This window comes from Eleutherodactylus coqui, chromosome 9, assembly GCF_035609145.1.
Source record: "Eleutherodactylus coqui strain aEleCoq1 chromosome 9, aEleCoq1.hap1, whole genome shotgun sequence".
Taxonomy (NCBI): domain Eukaryota; kingdom Metazoa; phylum Chordata; class Amphibia; order Anura; family Eleutherodactylidae; genus Eleutherodactylus; species Eleutherodactylus coqui.
The window spans coordinates 53,151,876-53,169,041 of record NC_089845.1 but is presented as its reverse complement, the minus strand read 5'-3'; the positions used below and the strand labels follow the sequence as shown (position 1 = coordinate 53,169,041).

Sequence of the window (17,166 nt, the reverse complement as noted above, 5' to 3'; positions counted from 1 at the left end):
TGCATACTCAATATTTGTTTCGCTTTTTTTTTTCTCAAGGGAGAGAAGGCGAAAGCAAAGTTGTCTGGTCTAAAGATCATTTACATGCAAAGACAATCTTTCAAACGATTGAAAGATTGACAGCTCTAGTGATCATTTTGCATAAATTGCTAATGGTCGCTAATGTCAATTAGCCCTTTTATTAGCTTAATTTGCATGTAAATGAGCCTCCTGGAGCTGCCTGCAAAACACAGCAAGTGATCTGAGCTCTGCAATCAAGCTCCTTTGTTCTCGCAAGGGCTGTCAGCTGAATACAATGTAATCAGCGCTCCCGTACAGAACACAGCGTGCAGTCCCTGTGCTTTCTCTGGCGGAACAATGGATTTTAAGCTCACCTTAAAATCATCATTCAGCCGAAGAGTGAACGATGGTAGTATTTACACACAATGATTATCGCTCATATGCAATCATTTGAACGAATTTTGAGTGATAATTGTTGCATCTGGGTTTTAAGCTCATTCCACTATTTAACTTGTGTTGAGTTGACTGTACATGTAAATGGGGGGGATTAGAAGGAATAGCTATCAGTCAAATGACCACTTGTCCAATGCAAGGTGTATGTTTTCTTTAAATCTACAACCCTGCCTCATGGGTTTGTCCACTTAGAGAACAGCAAAGATATCAACTGAGCAATTGTTCTGCCCAAGTACGCTCTTTAAATTTAGTAATATATTCTGGAAAATATTTGTACTGTCTTAGCTGTATATTTGTGAGGTTTTGATTTTGGCCCGTTTTCACTAGGGATGGTCAGAAAGCCAACTGGATGTCTCCGAATACTCCTCCAGTCACAAAGATGTACTAGGCTATGGGAGTCAGCTCAACGAATCACCTAGAAGAAGAGACACTGGGGGAGGTAATATTCTTGGACTATATAATGTTAACATGCAATGAATGACCACTTTACTCGAGAGTCCTATCCTTACACGATTGGACCTTCCCTGTATGGAAATTAGACATATGATCCGGAGTGGAATATAAAATCAAGCGAGAACGTTTTTAGGCCATCCAGGTCAGTGTGAATCCACATTACAATGGTGAATTTGAGTGACCTGGGGCCAGGATTTCAAAAACGACCAAGATTTTGTTTTCCGGTGCAATGTTGAGTATACTGAGAACGATATGATGGAAGAAAAACATCAGCAAAAGGGGATCCTGGGGTTGAAAGCAAAGGGCTTGTAGGAGGATGTCAAGAAATGTTCTGACAAAAATATGGTGCACTGTCCAGCAAATTGCAGCTGCATACAACGCTGGTGCTCAAACCAATGCATCTAAATCCACGTCTTGCACACAGATGGGCTATAACAGCAGACAACCGGTTTGAGCACCATTGCTGTCTAAGAGCAACAGAAAGGCAAAACTCTGGTGAGCAAAAGAGGACACAATTGTAAATGAGCCGTGGAAAAACAGCACCTGGGCAGATGCATGCAGATTTCTCTGAGGCCATGCTGATGGGAAAGACAGCACTTGGCGTAAGCTGCATGAATCGATGAACCCTTCCTCTCAGGTATCAACCCTACCAGCTATTGGAGGTGGAGTAAGCCTCTATTCACATCTGTCAGAGCCTCCGGCGCACATCTAGCATGCAATGCCGGATGAAAAAGTTGTGCATGCAGGACTTTTTCATCCAGTAAAAATGTTGGACAGGTGCAGAAACCGAACGGATCCCATTATTGTTAATGGGGTCCGTTCGGCACAGTTTGGTTCCGTTATGAGACGGATCAGTTCATCCAAGGGATTTGGTTTTCCCATAATGGAGCAGGAAAATGAAATCTATAGCGCAAATGTGAATTTAGCTTAATGGTGTGGGGAATGTTTTTTTGGAACCCCCTGGGTCCTCTGATAGCTGAGGATGGACGCCACAATGAATTGTTCTGAAGGCCAAAAGAACAATTGATGGGTGTCTCTAATAAAGTTGGCATTTGGTGTATGCTGCATAGTACAATCAGGGCAATGAGTCTGTGTACCAAATGACCAGAATCCCTAAAAGGAAATTTCTGCCAAACATACCGTCATACTTCTAAATACAACCTAGTAGGAGATACATCAGTAATTGAATAATATGTCTTTTCCTTTTTCAGGTGGCGCCCCCGAAAGCCCACAGGCCTTAATATCAAGTCCATTCAAAACATTCTCTCCCCACCCACCAAAATTTTTTAAACCATTAATGCCTGTGAGAGAAGAGAACAAAAGAAAGGTTCCCATTGAAACCCAGCCATTGCTTGGTCAAGAGGTATATGCAGGGCAGACGTCTTATTTGTGTGCTTGTATAAGTGGTTTTATACTAACCTGCTATTGGACTGAACAAGAAAAATGTAGCGCTAAGTAGAAGTCTTTAGGAATCACCTGTGCATATAGAGGCTTACTAGTAATTATATCTGCATGTATATACGGACATCTACATAGCATAATGTACAGCATGGAGAATAGATCTTGGTTATTGGGGCAAAGTAGAGCTCACTGCTTACGATTTCTCTGCTGCAATCAAGTCAATCATAGGTTGGATTAAAATATTGAAATCAACTACCTTTAATTGGAAATGTCTGGAAAAAAAGAACAGGACAGCAGCAGAAAATGTTTATCCTCATTATTACCCCATGACCCAGACTGCGGCTGCTCGCTGGTTAGGTTGGTTATTACATGGTATGGTACTGGTGCATCTGGTCTCCACTGGAACTATGGGTGGAGACCTGGGATTGTGGGGGTGGAGTTATAGTCAACGCCCACAGCTGCCGATTGGCTTTCTCGACAGAGGGTGAAGAAAGCAGCTGACAGCCGGCGGGGGACTGGGAGATCTGACAGCCGGCGGCGTGTGGGGACAGAGACAGTGGGGCCCGCAAGGTAACAGCGGGACAAAGAGTGAAGAAAGTGGCAGACAGCCACTGGGGGATGGGGACAGAGACATCTGGGCCAGCAAGGTATCAGTGCGGCCACCTTCAGCGACAGCAGCACGCATTGCAGCTGACGTGAGGATGGGGTGACTGTCAGCGCAGGAGCGCCGCGGGTTACGGTTCAGACCAGTCCTGGTTCCAGGCGCCCAGCACAGCGGTGGAGCGCAGAGCCCGAGTGGCTTACAGGGGTTTGTCAGTCTGGTCCCCGGCACACCAGTAGCTCCCATCTCCATTGGCATGTGTCCGGTCACGGCCCCACGGTTAGTTCCCTCCCCGCCAGCCTCCCCTCTGTGCTTCCGGCTCCACTGTCATTCTCCTATCCGCCGGGACAGCAGAGACCAGAAGCCAATCAGCAGCTAGGGGCGTGACGGGGGCATTGCCTCCAACTAAGGCCGGTCTGCCCCTAGCTGCTGGTGGAGACAAGATGCACCAGTACCACATGGTATTATGCTTAAGTGCCCGACAATTGTCCCAAAGATTATGGCTCCTATGCTTTCACACAGAAGTGATATTGCTCGCTGTATGGAGGCGGAGCGCCCAGAGATCAATTGTTGGCCTGTTTACACTGAACAACTGTCACGATCCAATGATTAACTGAACGATAATCATCAGTTACATTATTAACCCCTTAAAGGGGTGGTCTCGCGAAACCAAGTGGGGTTATACACTTCCGTATGGCCATATTAATGCACTTTGTAATGTACATTGTGCATTAAATATGAGCCATACAGAAGTTATTCCACTTAGCTGCTCCGTTGCTAGCGTCCTCGTCTCCATGGTTCCGTCTAAATTCGCTGGCAGCTTGCTTTTTTAGACGCGCTTGCGCAGTCCGGTCTTCTCCATTCCGCACGAGCCGCTTCAGTGTGCTCCCCGCTACAGCTCTTCTGCGCATGCGCAGACGAGCTGTCACTGCTCGGGAGCGCGCTGCAGCGGCCATTCTGTACCTTCCTCTGTTAGAGGAAGGTGCAGAAACTGGAGCTGCCCAGCGGAGAAGCCCAGCCCAGCCCAGCAGCCCCGAGAAGCCTCCCAGGTAAGTGATTTGTCGGGGGGGGGGGCTGCCGCTGCGCCGGGGGGGGGCTGCCGCTGCGTCGGGCTGCCGCTGTGCCGGGGGGGCTGTCGCTGCGCCCGGGGGGGGCTGCCGCTGCGCCGGGGGGGGCTGTCGCTGCGCCGGGGGGGCTGCCGCTGCGCCGGGCTGCCGCTGCGCCGGGGGGGCTGTCGCTGCGCCGGGGGGGGCTGCCGCTGTGATGGGGGAACTAGCGCTAGGCCGGGGGGGCTGTCGCTGCGATGGGGGGGCTGTCGCTAGGCCGGGGGGGGGCTGCCGCTGCGATGGGGGGGCTGTCGCTAGGCCGGGGGGGGCTGCCGCTAGGCCGGGGGGGGGCTGTCGCTGCGATGGGGGGGCTGTCGCTAGGCCGGGGGGGGGCTGTCGCTGTGATGGGGGGGCTATCGCTAGGCCGGGGGGGGCTGCCGCTAAGCCGGGGGAACTAGCGCTGGGCTCCGGAACCTAGCGCTGGGCTCCGGGGCCTTCACCTGGGCTGAGGGTCTAGCGCTGGGGAGCCGGGGGCTAGCGCCGGTTACCTGCTGCCTGGCGGTGGGCGTCTGGTCGGCGGCTGCGGGGCGTCTGGTCGGCGGCTGCGATGCGTCCGGTTGCCATGGAGACACAGCTGGCGGCGTCTCGGGAGCGCGCACGTCGGGCTGCAGCGAGCGACGGGGAAAGAGCCGGCGGCCATCTTGAGGAAACTTTTATAAGTTGCTGAAACGCTGGAACGGTAAGTACAAACCAGCTAGAAATGTCATTTACAGGGGGGCTTAGTAATGTGTACTTAATGGGGGGGACTGGGCAAAAAAAAAATTTAACTGCTTCCTCGAGACATCTCCTTTAAGGCCGCTGTGTTTTTAAAAAAAACAACTTTTATTTATACATCAATGTAGATGACTGAGAGCTTGTTTTTTTGTGGGACTGGTATGTAGAGGAGATTGTACCTAGTCCATCCACTAGTAGTAAAGGAGTAAACATTCTTCTTGCAGGAGTAACAATGTTGGAACCGGTCTATCACCAATTACTAATGCTTCCAGCTTACATTGAAGCTATATTTTTGTGCTTTTATGTAGGTTTATATCCTCTATGTATTTGGGAGAGTTTAGATACTTTAAAAACTGCACACACTCGCGTCTCTATGCTATTTACAGTGAATGTACCCTGACTAGACAAATGACTCATAAGTCCCTGGCCGAAAGCACAGAAATAAGCAAAACTAATATAATAAAGTAAAAGTTATAACTTGGCAAATATGCAAAAAAAATACTCATTCGGAAGTGAAAACATTCTTCAGAGGACATTAAAAAAGTTTTAACCCTAGATTGTCCTTGCATATTGTTGGTATATGCCTTTACTTAATGGGGTATTCCGATTGTGATGTGAAAAATTCCAGATATGGAAGGTGTTTTCGCCATGTTTGTGCACAGCTCGTTATAGATACAAACATTGCAGACTTTAATAACATCTGACAGTCGGCTAAAGGACTACATGAGGGCTAACGTCACCATTAGGTTGTTAGTGCTCTTACGTTCTATAAACTGGATCGTTATCACAGGAGGTATTCTCCTTTCTAATTTATGCATATTTTTCTTTAATATGGTTATGTACAATGTAGGTCATATTACTGTTTCAGTTCTATTTACCAGTATAACCTTTTTATGCAAGATACCTTCTCAGTTAGTGGAACTATACTAAAGCCTGGTGCCCACGGCCGTGACGGGCTCTACAAGCGGAATTCCGCAGCGGAGTCCATCACAGCGCCTCCCCCCAGAGACCCCATACTAGCCTCCGGATCCGCTGCCCGACGTCTTGTATTCCGTGCCGGCGCACATGCGCAGTACAGCGCGTGATGCGCCGGCTGCGTCATATGACGCGGCCGGCGGTGGGCGGGAAAGCGTTTTCACACTATCTTCCGCTGTGCTACATCTGAAGATAGCGTGATGGATGGCTTCCATTGACTGCAATGGAAGCCTTCCGCGCGTACGCCCGCTGCAAATAGAACATGCCGCGGGTGATTATGAGCTCTTTCATGGGGTTCAATTCCGCACCGTGAGCATTGCGCTATTAGGTTCAATAGAACCTGATAGCTGCGAGGCAACGCTGCGGAAATCCGCCGGTGGGAATTAGACCTAAATGCTTGCTGTGGTGCGCTTCACAAAAGACAATAAACACAACACACTATAAATATCTGTGGAGATCATCAACCCTTGTGCTGCAGCATTGTATGAAAGCTCAAGCTGGGAGTCGTTAAAGTTCTTTTGTTTTCATGTATTTTACTTTATCCCAAGAGCTGACTATTCATGCATGATTATGTGTCACTGCATGTGTTATAAACCATGACCGCTGTTATTTTTGCATGTTTTCATGTATTGTTACCATTGCATGTTCTAATTAGGCTGCTTTTACATATGCTTTAGACTTTTCATTCGGAGGGTCCGTTGCAGACCCGGCATTAAATACCAGAAGAAATAGTGTAGTATGTAATGCTGGGCAGCTGAGCGGTAACCAAACGGACCCCCTTATAGTTAATGGGGACTGTTCAGTGCTGTTTGGTTCCATCATAAGGCGGTTCCATTCTACCAGGGGATTACCCTTTCCTGATCCCCGAACAGAGCAGGGAAATGGAATCCCCGCCGCAGATGTGAAAGCGGCCTACTTGCCACCATTTGTTTGTTCTACATGATGTTCTGTGGTGTATGTGATGTGTTGTGTATCTTAACCTTTGCAGAGCATGTCTTCATCACTCCCAAATAACACTGGCACTGCTGTGCCCCTCGGACCTAACACCAACTGCATGCCAGTAGAAAGCAATAATATTCACGAAGAATCCATTGTAAGTTATTATTTTGGCTCTTGTCATCTCAATGCTTGCGCTGCTGTTTGCTGTTAGACTGGCTTCGGATGTGTATTGGCACCAGCTGTATGTCCAGTATATCCTCTGTGATAGTAAATTAGATTCATTGAATGCCTCTACACCAGAATGGTCATGTAATCCAATTAGCAAACAGATCTGCAGGCTGAAAAGATGTGCTTTGATATTCATTTAGCTTCATTGCATTTAGTGTTTTCATTCCCTGCTGTTTTTAAAACTTTTCTGTTGCCATTGTCTGACCTAACCCTTACAACACCCTTCCTGACTACCTAGATCATCCATGCTGGTGCCTCCTTCCCTGAAGAATACTTGGAGGACATCCCATATCCAATAACCCTTTTCTGTGGGAATTCTTCTATTGTATTTGCTAATTTACAAATAGTAGATAGAGAGAGGCTATCAGCTTGACTATGGAAGATTGCATATAATATACCAAATAGTTAATGGGGTTGTCGGCTTTAGGACAACATTTTCCCTGTAGCACCCATTGTGCTAAAGTAACAGAAGGAGCAGTAGATAGTGGAAGATGATGTCACCAGAAATCCCCTGACCGCTGCAGGGCCACCACTCTGAACTCCTGGCATGATGGCGCTCGGGATGTGAGAGCTGATGCCAGGAGAACTGGCAGTGATGCTGCAGCCTCTGATTGGCTGCAGTGGTCAGGTGACTATCGGTAATGACCTCTTCCTCAACAAAAATGACCCAAGAAGTAATGTATATCTTTACCATTTAACCAACCAATATTACTCATGATAATTGATTCTAGTATATGACTGGCAGTCTGACCATCTCCCCCATGTCTCAGTGTACGGATCGTTCATCCCCTTCATTTTCCATCATCATTTATTATTTAAGATCTTTTCCCATCAGACATTTGTTTATTTCAAGGACTGATTCTACTCAACGGTGACTCATCACGTCAAATGTTATATATAGAAAAAAAAATTCTAAACACATAGAAAAAGAAAAAAAAAGAAATATATATAATTTTTTTTTCTGTTTAGAATTTTTTTTTTTATTTTCTCTTATTATTCTATGCATACATGTTTTTTATTGCTCTGCACTTCCTGTGTTGTTTTTTTGTTTTTAATGTGGTCGCCATAGTAACATGCGTTTAAAAATGCATCATAGTTGCACGTGTTTTGGTTTTTTTATGCTCCCATAGCAAGCAATCGCCCATAAGAATTGCACTAAATGGGACATGTAGCAATTTTTCTAATTTAAGGTGACTACCCACTAGCGTTTGCGAATTTGCTGCGTTTTTTTCCCCAGGATTCTATGGCACTTTCTAATGTTAAAAATGCATTGCGGCAAAATCGTGATTTTGCCCGATGCGATTTTAACATTAACAAGTCCCATAGACCCCTGGAGAAAAAAAATGCTGCGAATTTTGCAGTGAAAAAGCACTGTAGTGGGTAGTCACCCTTGGACTGTGATTTTGCGGGACAAATCGCGTGTGTGAATTAACCCATTCAAATGAATGGATCATCTTCTTGTGGGAGTTCTGTCCATATTGTAGTCAGACAGAACCGCATTGGAAAATCGCCCGTGTGACTGCAGCCCGAGTAGTGAAAGATACAACCATGCCAATAACCCTATTAACCATCCTTATAAATGGAATTTTTGTCCATGGTAGAGCACCTGTCCTCAAACACCTGTGACCCCACAGATTCTTCTATCAGAGCTGCATTATGTCTTAAGAAAATATATTAAGTCAGTCCTCTTTTTCCTGTTAGTGTAAGGGAAAAATGAGCCTATGGGCTCTTACCCACGAGCGTATATCGGGCCGCCGTTTTCACGTCTGGCCGATATACGCTGTGATCTGATGCATTGGAATCAAATGCATCAGATCACATGGCCGTATTCCTGAGACGTAAAAGCGCCTGGCCAGGCCAAATTTAGCGCTGGGCGTTTTTATGTTGGGCCCAAAAGATAGTCCTGGAACTATTTTTTGGGGCCGGAATACATCGGCCGCTACATGGGCTCTTATGGGAGCTAATGGCAGCGGTCGGAGGCTGGAGGCTGCTAAACACCCTCCCTCTGCTCCCCTTCCCCCGTGCAGGCTCACCTCTGCTCTCCTCCTCGCTCGTTCTTTGCAATGGGAGGGGGCAGGACGGGGCAGAGCTAAGTGCTGGCCCATCTCACCTCCTTCCATTGCTGGCTGCAGACAAGGGGTGGGACATGGGCAGAGCTAACCCCCCCCCCCCCTGTCCATAGCCATCAATTTAAGGAGATGGGATGGCGTTTAGCTCTGCCCCTGAACTGCCCTCTTCCATTGCAAAGAGCAAACTGGGAGGAAAGCAGAGGTAAGCCTGCGATGGGGAGGGAGGGAGGGAAAATGGGCAACGGCATGGTGACCTTGGCGCATATGCGCTGGGACCCATGCCGTGTGAACGGGCGCACAAAAGTTAGATTTGTGCATCCTTTCACGTGCTTCTACCCCACAGATGATAGCGTATATCGGACGGTCGTTATACGCTCGTGGGAATAAAGCCTAAAGCTACGGTCTTGTAGTACTTCTGTCCAGCTTAGCGATACATCCAGGCCCGGCTTAGGAGCACCAGAAATGTATTAATAAAGGAAATAAGATCTGCATGGTAAGCTTGCATTAGAAGCTACTTAACCAAGTAAGAAAAGACTAAGCATGGATTCTAAAGTAGTTTCTATGATCTTGTCCGCTATTAAAGCACCAAGTTTCCTGATCAACTACTAAGTTCACTTGCTGCTCTCTTATCTTTAGGTCTGAGAAGTGCCATGTACCGTACACAAGACTTCCCGGAGGTGAATTCAGTTTAGTAGGCCTGGTGATGGATACTCAAGTCTGTACAGCAATTTATAGCAATTTCATAAACCCCTTTAAATTAATTGTCATAAGAGATCATTGCTAAATTTTCTGCCATTAGCACTTAGAGACCCTGCAGCACTATGCCTGTGTTACAGGTGGGAGACTAATGTACGTCTGTATACTAATATATATATACTTGGACTTGAGGACAAATGGTACGGGTGAGAGATGTTTATATATAAAATATGCAATCATTGGTTCGGTATTAAGTCAATCAAGATCAAACCATTTATCACCTTATGCTGCTGTTTTTTACTATACACAAGCATAAAATGCTTTATAATATGTTTTATTGACTGGTCTATTCTTCTTCTTCTAGGATTCTGAAGAGGACGACCTTGAATTCGATGGGTCGGTCAAAAAAGGAATCTGTCCCTCTGGTTTTCATGACTTCAAGCCTTATGTTCCAGAGGAGTTTGCAGACTTCAGTGTTTACAATGCTAGCTTGGACAACACAGACTGGATGAATTCCAAAGCTGACTTTGTTTGTTCTCATTCTTTGGAGAAAGACGTTTCTCGGAGCCCAACCACCAGCAGTGTTACCAGTGGTTATGTTTCACATAGTGCGTCTAATATTACGCTCTCTGACATTGTAGTTCCTTGTAGTGAAAGTATGGATCAATTGACTATCCAAGCGAGAGACTTGGAAAGCCAAGAGCACCAAGAACTTACTGGACCGCAGTATGTCCAAAATGACAAACTTTATGCACATAATGAGGACAGCTGTCCGGGAGAGCTAAACAGCCAACCAACCTGCACAGAGAAAAGTGCCTTCGATAAAGTGCCACTTTGCACTACTGAAAAAGATGCTGCTGTATTGTGTAGAAGTGTATCCTCTTCTATAGACTGTAATAAAGGAAACTTTGTCCGCTTTTTACCCTGTGAGGTTGCTGTGGAACATACTTGTGATATCTTGGAAGACCATTCCTTCACGGAATTCATGGGAGCAGAAGATGGAAAAGACTTGGAACACCATGAAAATCCACAAATGTACTCTTCCAAAGGAGAAAGTAAAGGAGGAAACGGTCGAGATTGTGAATCCTGTAATGCGCCTGACCAGGAACTGTCGGAACAAGAGGCCACGTTGTGTTACAATTCGCAGCGCTGCTCTTCTGAAAGCCATTTGCCCGAAAAGAATCATCTAGACCTTTCTGATGATTGTGAAGACTGTCCATCCCATTCTGCTGTATGCCTGCTGTCCTTGGGTGACCAAGTATGTATTGGGGACAACAAGTTTGGAACAGTGCGCTATATTGGCACCGTGGATTTTTCCCGTGGTCTATGGGTTGGTGTTGAACTTCATGTACAATTAGGTAAGGTTAAGCCTAAAATTGGTAGTTTTTTTACTCTGGATAAAGTGTGTTACATACTTCTGTTTTACGGGAAAGTTTTTTAGAGGGACCTTCATTGTTAAAGGGAACCTGTCGGCTCAGAACAGCACCATAAACTAAGTTATGGTGCTGCTCAGGGAGGCGGGAAAGATCTGGGGTAGTTTTTACATTTTTTTTTTTTTTTTTTAATCAGCACCATAACTTAGTTTACGGTGCTGTTCCGAGGTGACGGGTTCCCTTTAAACACAACATAGTTTTTACTGCTAGTCTTCCTCCAGGTTCTGAAGCCTTCGCTAGTCTGTTGCAGATTCGGAAGTGTCAAGAACAAATGCAAGGACCAGTCTTTAATTCATAAACACTTTGCAAATACCATATAGTGTATGTAGGGTTAGGCCACATCTCACAGCAAATGTGCATGGATTCCACATCCACATGTTAAGTGCAGATTGTGCTCCAGATACACTGTGGATTGCACCAACATACACTAAAGGAATGAAATCCACTGTGAAAATCCACAGCATGATTAATTCTCTGCTACCCCATCCTCGATATATTGTAATTCTCTGTGGATTTGTGCCACAATACAAATCCACCATGTCTGACCTCACCCTTAGGATGCCATCTAAACCTGACCATCACAACTGAGCAGCGCTGTCGTGAGAACAGACAGGAGTTTGTGCAGGAATTACTGCCAGCTTGCAGCATTTAGGCCACCTGCACATGGCAGAGCTGGATTCCGCATGTGAGTTCCCACAACGGAATCCGGGTCTGACTGTGGCTGGCGACCCTGCGTATCTGTGTTTTCTCTACCTTTTCTGTACTGTGGATGGTCAGTATGCCAGAAACCGTGACCTGTCCGCCATGTTAATTGAGGACGGGCCACGGGTCGGACGGCTTCCATTGACTTGGAATGGAAGCCGTCCGCACAGATTCTGTTCAAAAATACACCATGCTGCGATTTTTCCTCTGCGAGTGGAATCCAACCCAGTCCGTGGCCGAGGACGCTGCTACCCGTCCGAGTCTTTTATTTTTTTCACTGTGAATGTGTGTGGAAACGCTGCTGCACAGTGGAGTTTTTTTTAAGCTTTTGCTTTTCTGCATTGACTTCAATGGAAGCCGTCCGTACGGGAACCACACTGAAATGGAGATGCTGCGATTTGTTTTTCAGATCAAAAGGTCTGCAAAACAAATCTGCATGCTATAATTCATGTATGGACACCCATGCTTCCCTATGGGCGGCTTGATTTGCGGATCTTCAGCACGAGTGACTCGCAGATCAGATCCACCCGTGGACATGGCCCTAAATTACACATTTTATCAGCACAGAATCTCGAACCTACAAAAGGTTTGAGGATGACGATGGGTGAAGATTCACTGAACTAAGAGTTCGGTCACTGGAAATGTAGCACAGCATCCTTCGTAGAGGCCCGTGCCTATTAGTTTGTGTAGAATGTAGTGGATTTTCAGTAACCACATCCGATCGCCATAAAGCCTTTTTCTCCAAGAAATCTGTGGGGGTCAGAGATCACAGAATCCCCATGTGTAAACTTCTCAAATGTATTTATGACATATTGGCCAGATTTCTCCTTTTTTACCATAATTTAAAAAACTTCCAATTTCCAAGAATTGACAATAGTTACCATATCGTCAATCACAATCTATTAGAATGCAAGGTAATAATAACTGTACCGTCCGCATGAATAATCCCTCATTTAGGCCTCATGTCCACAGACGGATCGGATTCCGCATGCAGATAACCGCAGCAAGAGACCTGAGGAAACCATTTGCGGGAGATCGGAGATGCACATGGATGCACTGCGGATCATCCGCAACCCCACCTCCAAGCCTTTCCCCCTCCTCCCTAATTGGTTTTAACCTTCAAATCCGCAGTGCATCCGCAATTGTATTTGCAGATGCACTGCGGATCGTCCGCTCCCATTGACTTCTATTGAGCCCATCCGCACTGAAATGGAGCATGCTGGGATTTGTTTTCCGCACCTAAGGATCCGCAAATCAAATCCCAATGCTTAAATTCAGTTGCGGATGCCACTACTTTCCTGTGGGCACTTTGAATTGTGGATCTTCCGTGTGGGTGACCTGTGCAGATTCCGCAAATCAAACCCGCCCGTGGACATTGGGCCTTAGACGAGACAATAATATACATTAATAGAGATTTACTAAATGTATTCATCAAATTGATTTCTCTCTAAGGCAAACACGATGGCACGGTGAAAGGCAAAGAATACTTCCGTTGCAAACCAAAATACGGCGTGTTTGTCCGACCCAACCGGCTAACTAAAGTACTTGGTCCAAGCGAGCGAGAGAACGGCAGCACTATGAGGGCGCAGGCGTGCAACCCAGACAAGCGGAGGACTGCAGCACTGAAAGGATTCCCATCACCCAGGACACAATATCCATCGGGGAATGAAGCCGCATCTGCTTTTTCCAGAAAGCAAGAGAACAGGAAATCCTGGATAAACTAAGATGCAGCATTTGCACTTACCGCACCCCTGTGTATAAACTCCTATGGACTGGTTACAGAGAAAAAAAGCTATTTTTGTACAGCTGTACAGTTTTAATTCCTCTCAGATGTTGACTCGGTCTAGTATTGAATATTGTTCTAACAGTTTTTTTTAACGAAGCCTCTTAATTAGTTTGTCTGCCTTGTAGGCGGGTGGTTTGCTGCACAGAAAAGCGCGACTAAAGGATAGAATGTAGACATGAGACAGGTACATGTCTATTCTTTAAGTGATGGCCGTGGCTTATATTTTAATCAAATTATGAAAAATATTCATAAAAAATCAACTGACTATACGTATCTGTATAAGAAGGTACCGTAAGCTGTTTATTTACCAAAGAGCATGTGTTAATGTGTAGAGCAGCTGGTATCGGTTCACTATGGTGGACCCAGTACTTGGCAGTCGGAGATGTCTTGTATAGAACGGCGTGCGTGGTGACTGTCCGTGGAAATACTGCTTTGTGCTTTTGTATTACAAATGGTTGTTTTATGGCCACATTAATGTAGTCACTAAAATGAAATGAACACCATGTTGCCTTATTTTGGTCCCTTTTTTCCTTTACAGCAGGCTCTGGAGATGAGTGGCCTGGCGGTCTAGTCCCTGTAAAGCCAGCACAGATGTAGAGTTCTTGCCTACCTCTTCTTTACATCACATGTAATGTGCGCCTCCAGTTATGGAAGAATAAGACAGGATTTTTTCCAACATTCATTCCTCTGCTTACTGATCAGAAAGCTGAGAGATGAAGGCTACACCGTACACCAGGTCTTCTAGGCTACACCGTACGCCAGGTCTTCTAGGCTACACCGTACGCCAGGTCTTCTAGGCTACACCATACGCCAGGTCCTCTAGGCTACACAATACGCCAGGCCTTCTAGGCTACACAATACGCCAGGCCTTCTAGGCTACACAATACGCCAGGCCTTCTAGGCTACACCGTACGCCAGGCCTTCTAGGCTACACCGTACGCCAGGCCTTCTAGGCTACACCGTACGCCAGGCCTTCTAGGCTACACCGTACGCCAGGCCTTCTAGGCTACACCGTACGCCAGGCCTTCTAGGCTACACCGTACGCCAGGCCTTCTAGGCTACACCGTACGCCAGGCCTTCTAGGCTACACCGTACGCCAGGCCTTCTAGGCTACACAGTACGCCAGGCCTTCTAGGCTACACAATACGCCAGGCCTTCTAGGCTACACAATACGCCAGGCCTTCTAGGCTACACCGTACGCCAGGCCTTCTAGGCTACACCGTACGCCAGGCCTTCTAGGCTACACCGTACGCCAGGCCTTCTAGGCTACACCGTACGCCAGGCCTTCTAGGCTACACCGTACGCCAGGCCTTCCTGCGTAGCTCATATCATTAGACTCCATTAAATTAGATCTTACGGTACTCAACACTGCGCTGTGTGCGATGCTGAAAAAGGCGGGTATAGAGGTATTGAGGTGTATGGCGTGTTTATTGTGGATACGGTGCTGAAACTGCACAAAATGCATTATATTTAATGGGGTTTGTATCCCCATGTAGTGGGGAAAATCATGCAGATTTAAGAACATTCTGCCACTGATTTCTTCCAGATTAGCCATATATTCCACCTTTTATCTGTTGCAGCAGGTGAAATATTTGCCAATTCAGAAAAAGCACTTCATTATTGCCTTTCATTGCAGGTATATGTCAGCTATGAAGTTGGCTTCTCACTGGTCGCCCCGAGTCGTTTCAGATACCGGCTTGCTTTTGTATTGCGGAAGGTGGAAGTCTCCGCTTCCCCTCCTTCATCAATCTGCAGCCAGACGGTATCTACCTTGTAGAGGTTGCGCCCCTTTTGCAACTTTTCTACAGGACGTATCTCACCAAAGGCGTTGCCTTCCCTACTCCCATCTATGTAGCGCCCCTCGCTGGAACATCTAGGTCCCTCCTCAACAAACTTAAATAACTTTTACAACAGAATGGTTGATTCACCCGCCTTATAATTTCCCAGATGATGACAGAGGAAGTATCTCGCATGCTGCACAATTTCTCCTCTATCCAATATTCACATGTTGTAGCTGTTATGATTTGACCACTTTTTGATGATCATTTATATTCGTTGTTAATCCGTTCCCTCTTCCCTGCCTACACAATGTCATTATTTCCAGCATACATTATGACTGTATGTTTCCTATGGACTGTTACTAGAAGTTTCTTTAAAAAAAAATCTATTTGAATGTATACCTCCCAGCGGAAGGCTGCGACCTATGCCTTAGGCATACAGTGGCACATGTCGCTCGTAGGGCCCCATAGTATAGGTTTTGTCTCTGCATGGAATAGCTAAAGCCCCATTTACACAGTAAAAGTGTCGGGCTAACGATGCCCGACACTCGTCCCTATGTCTCCGTGCTCCAGCACGGGGGCTAGCAGAGCTGTCATGCTCACAGAGCAAACAGCAGGGGGGTAAGGCAGTGTAGGAGATTCCTCTCCTCTCCTCCCCCGCTCCACTCTATTCACCTAACACAGCGGCCGTTTACTACTGAATGGTGGCTGTTTCAACTGCAAGATGAGCGATGAGCTTCATTGCTGATCTTTTATGCAGCATGAAAGATCGGTAGAGTTGAGCGAATGTACTCTAACGAGCTTGATGCTCGATTGAGTATTAGCATACTCGATGGTGCTCGCTACTCGAGTGAGCATCACGCCGTGTTTGACCCCGCCCCAGTTTTTGCCCCTCCCCGCTGCGACGCAGCGCACGTCAATGGCAAATTTTTTGGCTGGCAGAGAAGAGAGAGAGAACACACAAACCTAAAAAAAAAGCTTGGGGCCTGGCGGCCCACATACAAAAATGGTAGTCTCCCATTGTAGTCAATGGGGTCGAAAAAAAATAAAACAATCCTAAAGATGATTTTTATAGGCTTTTTAATTCACAGTTAGATGTGGGCACTTCCCATTTATCATCTGGTCATGGGGAGAACGGTGACATACATGATGCTTGGCTTTGCACAAGAACATTTACAGTGGGGGCTATTAACCGTTTATAAAGGATTTTTTTGATTTTGTCATTGGATTATGCAGATTAGATGGCAGTGACTGTAGGAATACACAGAATATATCACTGGATTACATGATCTATAAAGTTACAGGATAGAATTCGTCAGTCATTGGGATATACTGCTGCCTGATCCCCGTTTGGTTACCGACTGGACTGGATGCAGAAGATGAGTGGTAACATGTTTTAGTATTTATGTTCGGTTTCGCCCAGCTGCCCAGCATTTTGCCGGAAGAAAAAAAAGATCTGGTACCGTGTTAGCCAGTAGAGCAAAATGTGATTGTTCTCAGCAAGAGAAACGACGTAATCTTGTAGATATGATACCTTTTAATGGCTAACAAAAATACATGATGTAATAATAGCGAGCTTTCGTACCAACGCAGGGTACTTCTTCCGGCTTAAATGGATTGGATCTGAAGAGGCATGCATATTTATACACACTTATAACATACATACTTATGACAAGGCACAGATATGGATGTGATTGGTTCGCACTTAAAAGGAATTCTGCAAACCAGAAAACAAACTTTTTTTGTCTAGGCACTGATAGCGGAGTGAAAGTTTTATGGTCCCTAAATTACTGTTGGAGGGGGGGGGGGAAAGGTCAACAGGCTCGAATTGT

At 46.2% G+C, this 17,166-nt stretch overlaps 1 protein-coding gene across 5 annotated transcripts in view; it reads left to right on the top strand.

Moving 5' to 3' along the window:
- Positions 1 to 16,839, top strand: part of KIF13A (kinesin family member 13A) — a 180,549-nt gene extending 163,710 nt beyond the window's left edge. For 2 of the 5 annotated variants that reach the window (XM_066579405.1, XM_066579404.1), the window contains 5 exons: positions 781 to 892; positions 2,118 to 2,269; positions 6,692 to 6,796; positions 10,000 to 10,993; positions 13,223 to 16,839. In XM_066579405.1, coding sequence (XP_066435502.1) covers positions 781 to 892; positions 2,118 to 2,269; positions 6,692 to 6,796; positions 10,000 to 10,993; positions 13,223 to 13,494 — 1,635 coding nt within the window. In that variant the 3' untranslated portion in view covers positions 13,495 to 16,839. Of the gene's footprint in view, positions 1 to 780; positions 893 to 2,117; positions 2,270 to 6,691; positions 6,797 to 9,575; positions 9,617 to 9,999; positions 10,994 to 13,222 lie in introns of those variants that run through there. The other 3 variants (XM_066579407.1, XM_066579406.1, XM_066579408.1) reach the window with 2 other exon arrangements.
- Positions 16,840 to 17,166: the final 327 nt, after the last annotated feature.